The sequence below is a fragment of the Gracilinanus agilis genome, chromosome 4, assembly GCF_016433145.1.
Source record: "Gracilinanus agilis isolate LMUSP501 chromosome 4, AgileGrace, whole genome shotgun sequence".
Taxonomy (NCBI): domain Eukaryota; kingdom Metazoa; phylum Chordata; class Mammalia; order Didelphimorphia; family Didelphidae; genus Gracilinanus; species Gracilinanus agilis.
Genome location: NC_058133.1, coordinates 34,713,664 through 34,732,343, shown reverse-complemented (window position 1 = coordinate 34,732,343; position 18,680 = coordinate 34,713,664). Strand labels below are relative to the sequence as shown.

The following is an 18,680-nucleotide window of genomic DNA, read 5'->3' as shown; positions in this document are numbered from 1 at the left end:
GGAATAGCATGTTCAGACCCTGGTTTGGGAAGGCTAATCTGGCAGCTGAAAATGAATTTGGGCTGATGAGTTAGGAAGTAAGAGGTCTGGGTATTAGGGCAGGAGGGAGGCAGATGATGATGTCAGGTGAACTCAGAGAGCAGAGGTGACCTGGAGAGGCCCAGCAAGGACCTGGGAAGGAGCCTGGGCTGGGGAATTTGAAGGGCAGGACTCAGCTTGTTTCCTGCCCCCAGGATGCTGGCAGGGCAGGTAGGGGAGTGAGGGAGTGACCCTGAGCCGGAAAGAAGGCAGGTGGGAAGGCAATGGCAGATGCCAACAGGTTATGCAAAGGGGCTCGGCTGGGCAGGAGCAGAATAAGGAAATAGAATGAGAGGCTTGCTGGAAAGCTGCCCCATAGCCCCTTGGGAAAAGGAAGCTGAGAGGACCATAGGGATCAGACCTTGACCTGCACTTCTGGGCTATGAGAGCTTCTAGGAATTCCTGGATTGTGGTAGAGGAAGCCCAACAGCATCTTGAGAGACAATCTAGCCAGAGGCTTCAGCTTGCCAAATCCCCAAGTGACTGAATGTAAGAGCCATCTCCAGACCAGCCCCTCCACCCAGAATCCTCACCTTAGTGTCTGACCAGCAGCCAGAGGCAGCTCACTCAACTGTTGTCTGATGCCAGTAACTCTGGTGGACCTGCTTGAGATTTGACCAAGGACCTACTTGCTTCTGGGAAGATTTTGGAGGACATATTTAGTGTTATTTTAAAATTATTTATATTTTGTTAAATATTTCCTAATTACATGTAAAATTTTTTTAAACATTCATTTAAAAAAATTTTTGAGATCCAAATTCTCTTCCTCTTTCCTGCTCCTCCTTCCTCTTTGGGAAGGCAAGCAATTTGGTTATCCATGTGAAGTTATGCAAAACATTTTTATATTAGCCATGTTGCAAAAGAAAACACAAAACAGTAAAAGTTTTTTTAAAAGTCTGCTTCAATCTGCAGTCAAAGTTTACCAGTTCTTTCTGGAGGTGTACAGCATTTTTCAATATGGGTCTTTTCAAATTGTCTTGTATTATTGTCTTGATCAAAGTAGCTAAGTCTTTCATAGTTTACCATTATTACAATATTGTTGTTTCTGTGTACAGTGCTCTCCTGGTTCTGCTCAATTCATTTTGCATCAGTTTATATAAGTCTTCCCAAGTTTTTCTGAAAGCATCCTGCTTGTCATTTTTTTTGTAGCACAACAGTATTCCACCATAATCATATACCATAACTCGTTAGTCATTCCCCAATTGATGGATATCCCCTCAATTTCCAATTCATTGCTATCACAAAAAGAGCTGCTATAAATATTTTTGTACATATAAGACCTTTTCCCTTTGATATTTTTTGGAATACAGACCTACTAGTGGTATTGCTGGGTCAAAGAATTATGTGTAGTTTTATAACCCTTTGTGTATAGTTCCAAATTGTTCTCCAGAATGGTTATACTAGTTCATAACTCCACTGTCGATGCATTAGTATCCCTATTTTTCCATATCCCCTTTAGCATTTGTCATTTCCCTTTTCCGTCATGTTAACCAGCCTGATAGGTAGGAGGTGGTACCTCAGAATTATTTTTATTTGCATTTCTCTAATCAATAGTGATTTAGATAATTTTTTAATAGCTTTGACTTCTCTAAACTGTTCATATCCCTTAACCATTTATCAATTGAGAAATAACTCTTATTTTTACAAAATTGGCTCAGTTCCCTATATATTTGAGAAATGAAGCCTTAATCAGAAAAACTTGTTATAAAATTTTCTCTGTTTCCTTTTTTCCTTCTAATTTTGGCTGCATTAGTTTTATTTGTACAAAAGCTTTTTCATTTCATGTAATCAAAATTATCTAGTTCACTTCCTGTAATCTCCTCTATCTCTTATTTGGTCATAAATTCCTCTCTTATCCATAAATCTGACAGGCAAAATATTCCAGACTCCCTTATTTTACTTATGATAATTACCCTTTATGACTAAATCATGTACCCATCTTGACCTTATCTTGGTATATGGTGTGAGATATTGGTCTATACCTAGTTTCTGCCAAACTGTTTCCCAGTTTTCCCAGAAGTTTTTGTCAGATAGTGAGTTCTTTGTCCCAAAAGCTTAGCTCTTTAAATTTATTAAACACTAGATTACTATGGTCATTTACTACTATGCATCATATACCTAATCTATTCCATTGATTCACCATTATTTCTTAGTTCGTACCACATTGTTTTGATGATTACCACTTTAAAATACAGTTTGAGGTCTGGTATGGCTAGACTACCTTCCTTCACATCTTTTTCATTAATTCTTTTAATATTCTTGACCTGTTGTTCTTCTAGATAAATTTTGCTATGATTTTTTTCTAGTTCTATGAAATAATTCTTTTGTAGTTTGGTTGGTATTATACTGAATAAGTAAATTAGTTTAGGTAGAATTGTAATTGTTATTATATTGGCCCAGCCTAACCATGAGCAATTAATATTTCTCAGTTGTTTAGATCTGACTTTGTGTGAAAAGTGTTTCATAATTGTTTATATAGGTCCTGGGTTTGTCTTGGCAGGTAGATTCCAAAATATTTTGTATTGTCTAGTATTATTTTAAATGAAATTTCTCTTTCTGTCTCTTCCTGCTGGACTTTGTTGGTAACATATAGAAATGCTGATGATTTGTGCGAGTTTATTTTATGTCTTGCAACTTTGCTGAAGTTGTCAATTACTTCCACTAGTCTTTTAGTTAATTCTCTAGGATTCTTTAAGTATATCATCATCTTATCTACAAAGTGATAGCTTTATTTTCTCATTATCTATTGTAATTCCTCCAATTTCTTCTCTTATTGCTATAGCTAGCATTTCTAGTACAATATTGAATAATAGTGGTCATAATGGGCATCCTTGTTTCACTCCTGATCTTATTGGAAAGGTTTTTCATTTATCTCTGTTACAGATAATGCTTACTGATGGTTTTATTTATTTTTAATTTTCATTTTGAATATTTTCCCCTAGTTACATATTTCATGTTCTTTCCCTATCCCCCAAAACTCCCTAACCTCCCCTTAGCTGACGCACAATTCCACTGGGTTTTACATGTATCATTGATTAAGACCTAATTCCATATTATTGATAGTTGGACTAGAGTTATCATTTAGTGTCTACATCCCCAGTAATATCTCCAATAGCCCATGTGTTTAAGCAGTTGTTTTTCTTCTGTGTTTCTCCTCCCACAGTTCTTCCTCTGTGTGTGGCTAGTTTTCTTTCTTATAAGTCCCTCAGCCTTGCTCTGGATCCTTGCATTGCTGCTAGTAGAGAAGTCCATTACATTCAATTGTACCACAGTGTATCAGTCTCTGTGTATAATGTTCTTCTGGATCTGCTCCTTTCACTCTGCATCAATTCCTGGAGGTCATTCCAGCTTACTGATGGTTTTAGATGAATACTGCTTGTCATTTTAAGAAAAGGTTCAGTTGATTACTCTGCTTTCTGGTGTTTTTAGAAGGAATGGGTGTTATATTTTGTTAGAAGCTTTATTGATATAATCATGGGCAGCTAGTGGATAAAGGGCTAAGCCTAGAGTCAAGAAGATCTGAGTTCAGATGTGACCTCAAATTCTTACTAACTGTGTGACTGGACAAATCATAGAAACTTGTCAACCTCAGTTTTCTCATCTGTAAAATGAGCTGGAGAAGGAAATGGCAAACTACTCCAGTACTTTGCCAAGAAAACCCCAAAAGGAGTCACAAAGGGTTGCATATAACTGAAAATGACCAAACAACCAAAAATTGTTATGATTACATGATTTTTGTTGTTATTGTTAGTGATCTGGTTGATTATGCTCATAGTTTTCCTAGTATTGAACCAGCCCTGAATTCCTGGTGTGAATCTCCCCTGGTTATAATCATGTACGATCTTGGTGATATACTGCTGTCATCTCCTTGCTGGTATTTTATTTTTAAAATTTTGCATTGATATTCATTAGGGAGATTGGTCTATAGTTTTTCTTCTCAGTCTTTGCTCTTCCTGGCTTAGATATAAGCACCATATTTGTGACATAAAAGGAATTGAGTAGGACTCTTTCTTTGCCTTTTTTTTTTCAATTAGTTTACATATATTGAGACTAATTGTTCCTTAAATGTTTGGTAGACTTCACTTGTAAACCCATCATCCTGGGGATTTTGTCTTAGGAAGTTCCTTGATGCCTTGTTCAGTCTCTCTTCTAAGATGGGGTTGGTTAAATATTCTGTTTCTTTTGTTATGTCAGGTATGTGGGCATTTTTAGAGAAGTCTTGAAGTTTCTCTGAGGTAGCTTAGCTGCATGGGAGCAAGACTGTGAAAGCTGGGGCCTGGGGTGAGGGGATCATACCAGAGCCCGGGGCAGGAGGGCTTAGGAACAGACACGAAGGTGATGCTTCTGCCGGCACTTTGGCTCTGCCCAGCCGTCAGCATGTGCTTCCTTGTTTCCTCATTTGTGAGAAGCCCCAGGGCTCTTGAAGCCAGGGTGATGTAACTAGTGTGAAACTTGCCTGAGAAATTCCCACAAAATGCAAATATTATACAGGGAGTCATGCAAATGTCCTGGCAGCCTCGAAGGCTCCCTTGGTGCAGGTGGAGCCCTGGGCACAGTGACAGGAGCCTGGCATCAGTGCCCTGGAGGTGGCACAAAATCCCTAGCCATCGCACCAGCATGGGGAGATGGAGGTGGGTGGCCAGGGTAATTAACAGAGTGAGACCAGATGGGATTGGGGTCAAATGATGCCACGCTAACCAGATGGACTCACAGAATTCCATACTTAGAACTCAGATGCCCCAGCCATGACCAGACCCAATTAGTCAGTCATCAAATCCATATTAAGTACCTGATCACTCTGTGCCAGGCACCTTTCCAAGCCCTGGAGAGACAAGGAAAGGCAGGAGCATGGTCCCTCTTGGGGAGGTCGCACATCCTTTTGGATGGCTATTCAGAGGAAATGGATTCAATGACCATAGCACCAGGGATGAAGGAAGCCTTTCCTCAGAAGGAAGAGGATTCTGGGTGGGGAGGAGGGACGGTGTTTCCAGCGTTGCATGGGGATTCAAGCGCTTCCCTTTGAGCCCAAGAAATGCCCTGACAGGAGGAGAAGCAGATTTAAGTGTCACAAAAACCCAGAGAGGAGAACACACAGAAGGCAGGCCATGTCAGATGCTGCAGAGAAGATGGGGAGGGGGATCGTATTTGACAAATGAAGGACCACTGGGATCTTTGAAGAAATCAGATTTACTTGGGCGATGAGAGTGAAAAGCAGATTGCACAGGGCTCAGGAAACAGGAATGTCCCATGCAGACAGTTCTTCTAAGAGTTTGGCCAAGAAAGGGAAGAGAGATAGAGACAGTGCCTTGAGGGTGAGGGGCCAGGCTAGGGCATGATTGAAGGCAGCTCAAAGGGTTCCAGTGGAGAGAGAGAGAGAGCAGGGATGTTAGTGGAGGCAGTCTGGGCAGTCTGCTTGGAAAGATGAGCCGGGATGAGCTCAGGAGCACAAGGGTCTGGCCTTGGGAGGAGAGGGGGCTCACCTCTGTCAGAGACTGGGCTAGAGGAAGAGAGGGAGGATGATATCCCTGGGGGTTTGAAAGGAAGATGGAGCTCCCAGCCAGTGGCTTTGGTTTTCTCAGTCGAGTAAGAGAGGATATCCTCCGCTAGAGGCCGGGCTGATGTGGGAGGCTCGAGATGAGAGCTGGGGACAGCTGTGGTGAGGGTGGGAGAATCAAGGGAGGAAGAAAAGGATGGCCCGGCTGCAGTGAGGCCTCCTGGACTGGCAGTGGGCACAGTCAGCAAGAGCGCCCAACTTTCTCCAGCTGTGTTAAGGAGCAGGAATGGAGGCGGCTGATGGGGAGGGTGTTACAAGGGCTGCGTGGCCAAAGCAGTGAGGATGCAGGAGCGAGCGCAGTGTGGAACTGAACAGGCCAGCTCCCGAGTGGAGATGAGGAAAGGAGGAAGGGGAAGGCTGAGTCAGGGAAAGGCTGGGGAGAGCTCAGTGGGCCGAGTCGAGAGTCATGAGAGGAAGGAAGAGGTTTGGAAGGAATGAGGCAGAGGGCGGGACAGATGGCAAGTAGGCAGCGTGGGTCAGAGAGCAACATCAGACGCCATGGCCATGGCTGTGGAGCCCTTGTGTAAGAGCAAGAGCCCCACGGGGCCGGCCCACAACCTGGGCCTGTGGCTTAAGGCTTCTAGCGGGGCAGATTCTGGGCCTCAGTGTGGAACTTTGAGCCTGATTTTCGAACAGATTTTGTGACTGGCTCAGAATTGGGCACTGTGGTCCCTTTGCCCAGGAGAGGCCCGGGGCCCTTCGTCTGCAACCTGGAGGCACAGGATGGGGCTGGCAGCGCAGGCCCCATCTCCGGCCCTTCGAAGCGGCCCCTCTTGGGATCCAGCAGCTGTCCCGAGGTCAGCTTTACAAGGTTGGTGTTCTGCCCTCGCCTCATTAAACCCTCGTTTGCTTTTACAAGCCTCTGAGAGCCTCGTGCTTCAAAGTGGACCTCGAGCTGATGCCGCTGATAGGATGACTGGGCTGGAGGCCGGGGAATGAGCGGGCCAGGTTGGTGCTGACCCTGGATCCTCCTCTTCCTCTACTCTCTTCTCCACATGGCTGCTAGCCTCAGTGGCTCCGGGGAAGAGAGGCTGGAGGGGACCTTTGACTTGGAAACTGGATTGGAGGGAGAAAGATGATCTGTCGGATTGTCATCCCCAATAGTCATGATGCCAGCCCTGGTAGTGACCGGAGCAGCTAGGCCCTGTGCCTGTCCTGCTTATATCCCAGGGACCCTTGGGGGAAGTCCCAGGACTCCAACAGGGGGGAAAATGTCAAAGCTGGAAGGGTCTGCAGTGCCATGTCGCCCAGCCCAGATGAGAATGGGGAGAGGGAGCCACCTCCACCCCCACGAGGGCTCCTCTCCCCCAGGTGTCCCGACCCCCTCAGAGAGAGCACTCGCTCTCAGGAGGGTTCTCCAGATGTGGCCTGCTGCCTCATCCCCTCTCTGCACCTGGTTCTGCCTCCTGGGGCCCAGCAGAACAGGGCTAAGCCCTCCTGTGGTCAGCAGCCTTGAAGACAGCTCTCAGGCCCCTCTCTCAGCACTGCCTCTGACCAGACTTATCCTTCATTCCTTAGCTGCCTTCCCTCAGCACTTGGGGTCTTCTTACCCCTGAACCTGCCTCGGGCCCTGGCCTTCTCTGTTCCCCATTGTACCTGGCAGGCACACTTAGTAAATGCTTCGTGACTTGCTTTGCCTCTTCCTCAAGCTAAACATACTCCACTTCATATACAGCATGATCTCAAAGCCTTTTACTATCTTTCAAGTGAAAGCAAGCCTATAAAACCTTAACATGCTGTAGTGCCAGGAGCCATCATGCCCCTCGCCCTGGGCTCCCCTCGTCCCCCACTCTCATTGGCTCCCAGAATGGGCCCTGAGCCTCAGCCAGGGGGCTTCCCCTTTCCCATTGCCCCCAGGAGCCTCGTCATTCTGGTGTCCTTCTCTCCCCAGTTCTGGGGCCGTGGGGCCCTTGTGCATTCTGCACTGTCGGTGCCTGGAGCCGTGCCCCATCCTTCTCTCTCTCTGGGCCCCTCTCCTTCCCTTTACTCTCCCAGACAATGGGGTAGGGACAGCCCGGGCAGGGCAAGTGTCCCAGAGCTGGCCCAGGGTCACTCTGAGAGGACAGCAGCCTTCTGGCATGCCAGGCTGCCTCATGCTCCACAGCTGTCTGAGGGGCTCTGTTTGGCTTGATGCCGGGTTATGGGGGGAGGAAGAGGCAGAGGGGAGTCTGTGTAGGCGGAATGGGGCAGCAGGCTGGCCATTGGGATGGCTCACACGTGACTGCTGCCCATGCCTCCCTGCCCAGGGGCTGTGGCTCATTCCGGCCTCCTGTCTGGTCTAGAGACCCGTTATAGTTGGGGGGGGGGGCTGACCAGAGCATCCTGCGGCAGCCTGGGAAGGGGCCCAATCTAAGCCCCTGCCCCCTCCTGCTGGGTGTGGGGTATGGAGGGAGACCAGGTGGTGGTGGGGGGGCAGGGTTCATGGTCCTTTTCCTGGAAGCCCAGGATTTAGCCTGGTGCTTCCTGGGCGAGGCAGTGGGTAGGCAAGGACAGCTCATCAGCATGTGAGAGCTCAGGTTCACTTCCTCTTGCCATGCCCACAGATGGGCCACAGGGCCACAGCTTCCTGCAGACTGGCCAGGATGGCCAGGGATGTTGGGAGTGAAGCCTGGGTGTGCATCCTCCTAACCTGACCTCTCCTGCCCTGGGCATGCCATCCACACAGGCTGGTCCACAAGCAGATGGACACATGCATGCATGTACACTCTCATGCTCCCATACTCACTCACTCCCACCCCTCCAACCCCCCCCCCCAACCTCCCTAGGGAAACTTGATCCTGGCCTCATTGTGCTCTAGGATTCTGGTCCGGCCTCCCACCTGGGCTGGCTGGGGCATGTCTGCTTCTGACTTCACAGCTGCTCCCTCCCCTGCTCTGCCCCACCTGATCCAGGGGCCCAAGAGCCGAGGACAGGACAGTGGCTTAGGCCTAGGCCTGCTTGCCCTGATACCAGCTCCTCCCAGCCCAGACTGAACAGTTTCTGCTCTCATTGTCTGTGGGCTGGCCCGGGGCACCCTTTCATCCTGTCTCTCTCCATGCATGTGGGCATGGGTTCAATCTGGGTGATCCTGCCTCCAAGGAGGGCACTCCAGCTCTGCAAGCCTCCACCCCTGGGCCCCAGGGAGAATCCCTGAGAGCTTAGGCCTGGCTCTTGTCTGGGCTCTTCCCAGCTCTGGGGGGGTCCAAAACCACTCTAGGCAGGTTGCAAGGCACGTCCTTCTCTAAAACAAAATATCAATAAAGACTTCAACCCTGTCAAAACAGGAACCCATGACTTAGGTAACTGATACTGAAAGCATTAAAACCAGGAACATTCTTGTGAAATGGCCGGATGGTCACTTGGCCTCCTCCAGGCACCTTCTTTAAGAATATTCCTGCCGCAAATTGGGACACTAATGCATTGCTGGTGGAGTTATGAATTGGTCCAACCATTCTGGAAGGCAATTTGGAACTATGCCCAAAGGGCTTTAAAAGACTGTCTGCCCTTTGATCCAGCCACTACTGGGTTTATACCTCAAAGAGATAAGGAAAAAAGACTTATACAAAAATATTTATAACCATGCTCTTTGTGGTGGCAAAAAATTGGAAAATGAGGGTATGCCCTTCAATTAGGGAATGGCTGAATAAATTGTGGTATCTGCTGGTGATGGAATATTATTGTGCTGAAAGGAATAATGAACTGGAGGAATTCCATGTGAACTGGAAAGACCTCCAGGAATTGATTCAGAGTGAAAGGAGCAGAACCAGGAGAACATTGTACACAGAGACGGATACATTGTAGCACAATCGAATGTAACTGACTTCTCTACTAATAGCAATGCAATGATCCAGGACAATCCAGAGGACCTTATGAGAAAGAACACTACCCATATCCAGAGAAAGAACTGTGGGAGCAGAAACGCAGAAGAAAAACAACTGCTTGATCACATGGGTTGATGGGGATATGACTGGGGATGTAGACTCTAAGCGATAACCCTAGTGCAAATATCAATAATATGGAAATATGTCTTGATCAATGACACATGTAAAACCCAGTGGAATTGCACATCAGCTACAGGAGGGGGTTGAGAGGAGGGGAGGGAAAGAACATGAATCATGTAACCATACAAAAATACTCAAAAACAAACAAATAAATAAATGAACTTTAAAAAAAAAAAAGAATATTCCTGGTCCTCCCAGGCAACTCTGACAGATGAATTCTGGGTCTCCTCGTCTCTCCCTCGAGGAAGAATGCTGGGAATTTCAGCTGGGAAACTCCAGCTGGAAATGCCCATCTCAGGAGTGTTGTTCTATCACCTGTGCTCAGGAAGAAAGCCACAAAGGAGAGGCCCCTCAGGCTCCAGGTCCTGCAGCTACTGCAGGGACCACAGGGGAGGAACAACCTCCCCCCCCCCCCCGAAATCCAAACCGGAACCTCACACCTTCAGCTTCTGAGGAGAGCAAGAGTGGGAGTGGTTTCACCCTTTCACACATGGCTGGAGAGAACTGCCAAGTACACAGATAACTAAATACAGAGTAGTAACAGTCACTTTGGGGTGGGGGTTCCCTAATAACTGGGAGGATCAGGAAGCCCTTGTGTCCGAGTTGGCATTTGAGCTGAAGCTGGGCAATCTGAGAAGGAAAGACATGAGGAGAGAGAGCATTCCGGGGCCAGAGGACAGCTCGGCTTGGGCAAAGGCATGGTGATGGGAGATGAAACATTGCATGTGGGGATCAAAAAGCTGGCCAAGATGGCAGCCAGAAGAATGAGTGAGAGAGAATAATGAGTATGGAGGCTGAAAGAGAAGCGGAATGAGTGCAGACGTCCCAGAGTGCCACATGGGAGACAAATGGCTAGCCTCCCACCAGGGATGACAAAGTGGGGATTCCTGTTGGACATGGGCTGAACTAGGTCCCTGAGGCCCCTGCTGTGATTCTAAGGGATCCTGGGGGCCATAGGAAGCAACTGGTGGGTCTTGAGCCGAGGAAAGGACACGGTCAGACCTCAGCTTTAGAATCGCTTTGGCTGCTGAAGGAAAGACACGGCCAGGCTTGGCCACAGATCGGTCACGTGGTCAGTTGGGTCAAGGCTGATACGTTGGGCAGGAGCCTGGGTAACCTCGAGGGTGGTGGCACCCTGTTCAACTCCAGACCTGGGGGTAGCCCTGCAAAAAAGAACTGGATTAAAATGTATTTGGGAGATGGCGCAAAATAGAGATAATGTTCATTTGTGGTGTTCTAAATCAACACCAGGGATCAGTTTCTCTTTGAGCCAAGTCCAACAGAGGCTCCCAAACCAAAGGGGAAGGAGGGGAGCCTCCAAGCTGAAGCCAGAAGAACCTTTCTGGGGCTACTGCAGAGGTTATGCCAGCCCAGATGTGGCTGGGCTTGGTGTCCTTGGCCACTTGCTTTTTTAGCCCTGAGCTTTTGTGAGTCTGGGGCACACGCTTGCTGGCCAGGAGGACCAGGGGAAGCTTTTTGTCTTAGGTCCAAAGGGTCCCTTGTTCAAATGAAAACTTACCATTGATTAGGTGCCTGCTATGTATAGCACCCTGGGCTTGGACACTAGGAGACATGAAGACTGGGCCCAATTCTCTCTGTCACCACAGAGAGGCCCTTTCCCTCATTAAGGGAAAACGTGACTCTAGCAAATGGGTCAGCTGAGTCAGGAACAGAGGGTCGGGGAAAGGGTCTGCAAGAGGGAGCCAGATGACCACCCTTGGGGGATGACCCTCCTGGCTGGGCAGGACCCACCTTTAGCTCCTCAGCCAGGCCTTGCAGGGGTGTCTTTAGGGTCATTGCTGTCTGTGGTTCCATCTCTCCAAGGATGTCAGAGGATTTGGATGACACGTGGATGAGAGACGCTTCTCTGGGAGGAGAGCCAGCAAGGAAGGCACTGTGTTGGACTGTATCAAATAATTTTTTGTGATCAACAAGCAGTAATCCAAAGACTGAGTTCAAAAGGTGCCTTACTGACCCCCAAACCCTACGGCAAAGGCCTCCCCTGTAAGATTACCATCCCCCTACTCCAAATATGTCTTATGTCAGCCATGAGGAACAGTGATCTGGAGATCAGATCCTACCTCATGTACAAGCTCTGTGATGCCAGGCAGGTCACTTCATCTCTGCCTCAGGCTCTTCATTTGTAAAATGGGAATAATAATAGTGCCTCTCTCATTGCGGTAAAGATAAAATGAAAAAATGCTTGTAATACACTTTATTCCCTTAAATCAATAGCTAGCTGCATAAATGCTGCCTTAGTATTGTGTATACACACTTATTTGCAGGTCATCTCCCTGGTTAGACTTAACATGAGCTGCTTGAGGTCAGGGGATTTTTCTGCCTTTTTTTTATATCACCTACACTTAGCAGAGGGACTGGCACATAGTAGGTACTTAATTAGTGCACATGGATCAATGGATCTTGTATTCTCAAAATCTCTCAGACAGTTATAAAATAGCAAAGATGCGTTCCGTTGGCGATTATCAGTGGTGAAATCTGGTTTGTCCCGCACAAATGCCCTCATCTGGGAGACCCTTGATTCCTGCATAGATGGCTTGTTCACATTGGGGTGGCCCAGGGAGAAGGCATACAGGTTGCTAATAGTTGATGTTGATACAGATGGGTGAAGAGCATCTTGGTCCCCTTCACAACGTCACAGCTGTGTTGCCATCGGCGTGGATCTCTTCTGTATTTCCTTGGTCCAACCCAGCTCCATTTCCCATCATTTTCTCGTCAGAGCCCTTTCAGTGCCCTCTTTAAGCACCTGCCAAACTGTGGGGTCGGAGTCCACGGGGGGAGGCTTCTCTGACCTTTGGGGTGACCACAGATGGTCAGAATCATCCCTTCAGGGTCCTCTCGTCCTTGCTCTTAAATATCTTTGGGGTGATTTTGCTTAGTTGAATCTTTCATCAAGATTTCTTTGAACTGGTCCCTTCCCTGTTTCTTTTTTTTTTTTTTAAACCCTTAACTTCTGTGTATTGACTTATAGGTGGAAGGGTAGGCAGTGGGGGTCAAGTGACTTGCCCAGGGTCACACAGTTGGGAAGTGTCTGAGGCCGGATTTGAACCTAGGACCTCCCGTCTCTAGGCCTGACTCTCACTCCACTGAGCTACCCAGCTGCCCTCCCTGTTTCTTTTTGCTTTATGATGTGATAATGCCGAGAAGTACCAGTGAGTTACTGCCAACCCACCTGGGGATACAAGGACAAAAGGGAGGCTGGCCTTGCCTCCAGGAGCTGACGTTCTAGTAGGGGGAGGTGGTCCGCCTGAGGGAACGGGGGGGGGGGGGGAGAGGAAGGGGCCCTCCGAGGAAGTTTGCTGACATTTGCCTTCGTGCAGGTGGCGAGTGGGGTAACTGGGTGGTGGGTGAGAAGGGATAGGAAGCATGGTAGAGTTGGGGGGGGTGCGTGTGTGCATGTGTGTGCGTGTGTGTGCATGTGTGTGTGCGTGCATGCGTGCTCAGTACAAGGTGTATGGCAGGATGAGCGTATGAGAAACTGAGGAATAGGGAGAATGAGGGAAATCTTCCTGTAGGAGGTGGTGCCTGAGCTGCCGCAGGAGCATCGAGAGGGATTCTAAAGATGAGATAAGGAGAGAAGGCACGTGTGGGGAACAGCCGGTGCAAAGGCATGGAGATGGAGATGGAATGGTGTGGGTGAGGAACAGAGAAAAAGGCCAGTTTGGTCAAGTCTCAGAGGGTAGGGGAGCAGGGCATAGTGACCAATGAGGGGCTGCAAAGCTCCTTTGGGGCCAGGTCGTAAAGGGCTTTAAAAATTAAACAAAAGACATTTCTATTTGATCTTAGAGGCATGTGGTGTAGTGAATAGAGTGCTTGAACAGGAAGACCTGGGTTCAAGTTCTGCCTGGGACACTTGCAAGCAGTATGACTGGGCCTCGGTTGCTACATCTGTAAAATGTAGCTAATGATATCTGCATGTCCCTCCTCCCATTGGGCAGGGCAGTCGGGAGCCTCTGATGTGGCCAGACCTGTAAGGTGCTTTGTAGACTTAAAAAGAAGTCGTAGTACTATTATTGCTGCTTCAGGCAGTATTGAGTTCCCCATCACAGGAGGGCTGAGTACTACTGAGGTGCCTGCTAGCACCAAGATTCCCAGATTTTCTAGGATTGATTGATCTCAGGCCTCTGCTTCTGCCTGGGGATGATGACCATTGTGGAAGGAGTAAAGGAAGGAGCAGGAGGGCCTGAGGGCCAGCACTGGCTGCCCCATTCCATACCAGGCAAGGCAACCATGGATAGGGTTGGGCCAGCCTCAGCTGCCACCCTTCTCATTCCCTGAGTTGGAATGACTCAGCACCACCCAGAAGATGTTTCTACATGTGTCCCAGTCCAGAATGAGAGAGCTTACTCAGCCATCCCTTCTCCCCACTCTCCTCGGTTTCCCTGTTTGTAAAACGAGGGGCTGGCACAGCTCTCCATTCTCTGAGGGCATCAGGCCGTCTGTTCTGTAGGATCATGTCCTTTCCTTTAGTTCCTTTGCTGGCCATCTCCTACGGCCAGCCAGCTTTCAGTCCGCTTGTGAGCTAGCTATGTCCAAGAGAAGCGAGCTCTTGCCTGTTCCCCAGCTGGAGGAAGAGGACCCAGGGCTCTCCTAGACGAGTAACTGGACTCACTGGTCTCTTTTTCCAGATTCTCCAGACCTGCACCCATGTTCTTGGATGACTCCTTCCGCAAATGGGCCCGCATCCGAGACTTCGTGCCACCCTTTGGAATTAAAGGACAAGGTAGGTTGGGGGGCCTGGGCCCTGACATCCCTCCCTGCCCTCCCTTCCCAGACAGCAAACTGGTCAGCCCTGGGCCCCGGAGGAAGAGTCAGGCTGAGGAGAAGGGGCTGGATTTGGATTTAGGGCAGTGGACAAGTATTTGTTCAAGCCCCTGCCACAAAAGAATCGAGCTCCTGCCCCTCGGAGCTTTTATTCTGACCTGCAGGAAGGCGGCGCTGGGGGTCTGTAAGTGGAGAGCGAGAAGAAATGCCAGGTGTTTGTGCAGGGAGAAGCCCCGGGTCTGGGGGACCTGGCACCACCCCAGAAGTGGTGCTCACACTGAGCTTGCAGGAAGCAAGGGGCTCTGGGGCTGGAGGTGAGGGAGGCAGGGCATTCCAGGCCTGGGTGATGGGGCATGGAAAAGCAAGAGGAAGGACTGGTTGGACTGTGGGGGTTGTGGGGGGAACCAAAGTGTCCTACTTTCTTACATAGATGGGCATGTGCCCTCCTGCAGAAATGAGGGCAGCCTCAGCTATGGGGGAAAGCCATGGACTTGGGAGTCCTGGCTGTGAGGCCATGGGCAAGTCCCTTTCCCTCCCTGGGGAGCTCTCTCCCACTCTGTCTCTCTCTTATTCTGTCTCAGTGTCTCTGTCTGTCTCTCCCTTACTCTCTGTCTCTCATTCTCTGCCTATGTCTCTGTCTCTCTTATGCTCACTCTGTCTGTCTTGTCTCTTCCTGTAAGAGTATAATGTGCAAACTTTCTATTTGGGCACTCCTGAGTCCAGAGACAGGGCTGCTGGTGGCCTGGGGCCCTTTGGGCACAGTGATGGCCTTCTAGGAAAGGGAGGGGGGAAGAAGCTGAGAGGGAGCAGGGCCTGCACTGACCTGTCCACATGCAGAAGGAAGGGCCTGGATTCTGGAAATGGCCTGGCTGTGTTCCACTTGTCCAGGATGAGACAGCCTGCCCCTGCCCTTCTGCCTGAGCTTTGGTCGGCCCAGGCTCCAGCTCTCCCTGCTGCTTAATGGGGGCCTCCAGAGCTACAACTGACAAGAGTCTGGGGGGAGCTGCAGGGCCAGGATGGTGTCCAGAGGGGAGGAAGGAGCTGGGAAGAACCAGAAGTCTAGTGGCCAGGGCCAAACCTGATGAGTTACAGCCCAGCAAGGCAGTGCTGACAGCCAGCATTTGGGGTGGCCTCCTGAGGGGGTGGAGGGATGGAGCAGGGGAGAGCTACGCAGGCAGCTTCTTCCCTGGTGCAGGCAACCACTTCTCCAAAGTTGGTCCTGGCAGGAGCCCAGCTGGACATTTGTTTAGAGATATTCAAATACCCAGCACCGTCTCCCAGCAGGTGGCGGCCAGCGTTCAGGCCTCAATTCCCAGGTCCTCAGGGATCATAGCTCAAATGATGGCTGTCCAGAGAAGCTTCCAAGTGGCCTTTGCAGAAGACTTCCAGTCAGACCTTCTAAACCAGTCTTCTTTGTCCCACAGATAACCTGATCAAAGCCATCCTGTCAGCCACCAAAGAGTATCGCCTGACCCCTGCCCTGGACAGGTGAGGCCCTGAGCTCACGGGCCCCTTGCAGGCCCTGGGGCCAAGTGGAACATGGCAGCTCTCTGCCTTGCCCCAGAAGTGTCAGAGAAGAGCCGGGGTCCCTCCCCATCAGCCTCCCCTGCCCTCCTCAGCTCTCCCTGGCCCTCCCCTCTCTTCTGCCCTCATAGAGTCAGAATGAGAAAGGAGCTCAGAAGCCACATGTCCACCCCAAATTTGAACAAAGATGCCCCCGCAGCATCCCCCACAAGAGACCTCCTCCCTGGGCAGCTCTCGCGGTCCAGGCTTTTCTCTTCCCCCACTGGCCCCTGGGTGGGCTGCCCCTGCTTTGGTGCAAGTCTTCCTTGTATCCTGTGCAGTCACACCGCCTTCTCCCCTGTCTGCTCCCCTTCTGCCCTCACCCTGACACTGGAACAGACCCCAATCCAGACCCAGAGAGCCCAGGCACGTGGCCCCCTGGCCTGAGGGTCCCATACAAGTCACAGGGTTCTGGGAAGATGATGGACCAGCCCTGCCCCTGCTCCCCAGTGGAGTGGGCGAAGCTCCCTGTGCAGAGGGTGGGCCCGGGGCCACCAGCCATTGTTCCTGGGCTTTGGACCAGCTCAAGGAGCTTCTGCTGTCGCCCCCCAGCCTCAGCTGCCGTCGTTGCATCATCATAGGGAATGGGGGCGTCCTTGCCAACAAGTCCTTGGGAGCCCGGATCGATGACTATGACATCGTGGTCAGGTGAGCTGCAGAGAGGGAAGGGCAGGCCCGTTTGCTTTGTTTTCCCTTGTCCTCGAGGGACGGCTGGGGGCTCCTGGGGTTCCCTCCATAAGCTGCTTCCATGACTGCTATGGATGGGGAAACTGAGGCTGGGAGCAGAGAGGGGGAGGGCTCTGCCGGGACAACTGGGGACCAACACAGAGCACACTTTGCTAGGCTGAACTCGGCGCCGGTGAAGGGTTTTGAGAAGGACGTTGGGGGCAAGACCACCCTGCGCATCACCTATCCCGAGGGCGCCATGCAGCGGCCGGAGGAGTACGAGAAGGACTCCCTCTTTGTCCTGGCTGGCTTCAAGTGGCAAGACTTCAAGTGGCTCAAGTACATCGTCTACAAGGAGAAAGTGGTGAGCCGGCCTGGCCTGGGCCTCCTGACCTCCCTCTGGCACCGCCCCCCGCCCCGGGCAGGGGCACCCTGGCTCATGAAGCAGGGGTCAGGATGGGCTGGTGCCCTGCAAAGCGGCTCTCGTGAGGCTTTGCCCGCCAGGAGACAACTCGTAGCCCCACGAGTACCCCCTGAGCTTTCCCCACTGCCCCCTGAGTCTGTGCTGGGTCAGGACCTGCAGCCCAAAGCATGATGGGAGGAGGGGTGGCCTGCCTCAGGGATAAGTTCACCATTGAGCGATCAGCTGGTGAGCCGGAGGAGCAATTTAAGATGTCTGACGTATGATAGAAATGGAGCATTGTTGCTATTACTCAAAATTTGTAGTGTTTAAAGCTTGTGAAGCTCTCTGTCATCTCCTTTGATCCTCACAACAACTGTGCAGAGTAGATGTAATCCCCATTTTACAGATGAGAGACTGGGAGCTGTTAAGTGCTCAGGGCCACTCAGTTTGTAAGTGTCAGAAGCAGGATCTGAACTCAGGTCTTCCTGATGTAGAATCTCAGACTTCCTAAGGGCTCTGCTCGTGGCTCACCTTGCCCATGAGGACTTTCTTGGAGTTTTACCTTCTAAAGTTACTTAGCAAAAGCAATTTGTGTACAGAACGTAAGGCTGGTGAGGGCAGGCCTGGAGGCTGGCACCAGGAGCTGGAGGCTTCCTCTACCCTGGGGATCGGTGGGGGGGTCCCACGTGGTTATTCCCATCACTGCAGCGAGAGGAGGTCGGGGTAAAAATACCCAAGAATCTGTTCTACATCATTTCTCTCTCACTGTCCTGCCAGATCCTTTGGCAAATGCCCGCAGTGTGCCCAGATTTAGGTCCTGTGCCCACTTCGCTGAAGGCCCGTTGCCTCTGCCTCTGCCTTTTACTGTGTTGTGATCTGATGCAGAAGGCACGTGGGTGGTCAGTGGCTTCTCTGCCCTTTATCTTCCGAGGGGCTAAATGCTAGTGTTATCCTTATTTTACAGTGGAGAAAGCTGCACATGGAGAGGGAATGATTTGTCCAGGGTCACTAGTTGGTGACTTACTAGCCAATAAGTTTCTGAGGCTAGATTTGAACTCAGGTCCTCCCGACTCTATTGCATGAACTAGACTCTATGGTAGAACCACAGAGTGTATGAAGGAGCCCAAGGTAATATTCCTGGATGGGTGATTTGGAGCCAAATAGAGGAATCTGTATACTAGGGAGCCACTGGAGTTTATTGATCAGAAGAGTGCCGTGGTCAGACCTGAGCTTGAAGATAACTTTGACAGCTGGGTGGAAGATGAACTGGAGAGGGGAGAACCTGAAGGCAGGGAGGCCAGTTAGGAGGCTGCTGCCAGAGGCCAGGTGAGAGGGGACGAAGGCTTTAACCAGGGGGGTGACTGTGTGCGCATGCATGGACGTGTGTGAATGGAGGGAGAGAGAGGGGACAGAGGTGCAGAAGATGTGGGCAGTGAGGTGGCCCACCGGTTAGAGCCGGGCCTGGAGACGGGAACTTGCAGAAAGACTCAGCCACTGATTCCATAGGGTGAGTGCTGGAAAGTGGAGAGTCGAGGATGATGCCCCTATTGTGAGCCTGGGAGACATCCCAAGGGCAGGGTCCTCCGGAGTTAACAGGGAAGTTCAAAGAAGGGATGGCCAGGGGGAAGCTACTGAGTTTTGTCTTGGACGTGTG

The 18,680-nt window shown here is 50.3% G+C and overlaps 1 protein-coding gene across 2 annotated transcripts in view; it reads left to right on the top strand.

The window, feature by feature from the left end:
- ST3GAL3 (ST3 beta-galactoside alpha-2,3-sialyltransferase 3) overlaps positions 1-18,680 on the top strand; it is a 139,408-nt gene that overhangs the window by 103,978 nt on the left and 16,750 nt on the right. For both annotated transcript variants that reach the window (XM_044674205.1, XM_044674204.1), the window contains 4 exons: positions 14,259-14,353; positions 15,819-15,882; positions 16,510-16,605; positions 16,801-16,987. In XM_044674205.1, coding sequence (XP_044530140.1) covers positions 14,259-14,353; positions 15,819-15,882; positions 16,510-16,605; positions 16,801-16,987 — 442 coding nt within the window. The remainder of the gene's footprint in view (positions 1-14,258; positions 14,354-15,818; positions 15,883-16,509; positions 16,606-16,800; positions 16,988-18,680) is intronic.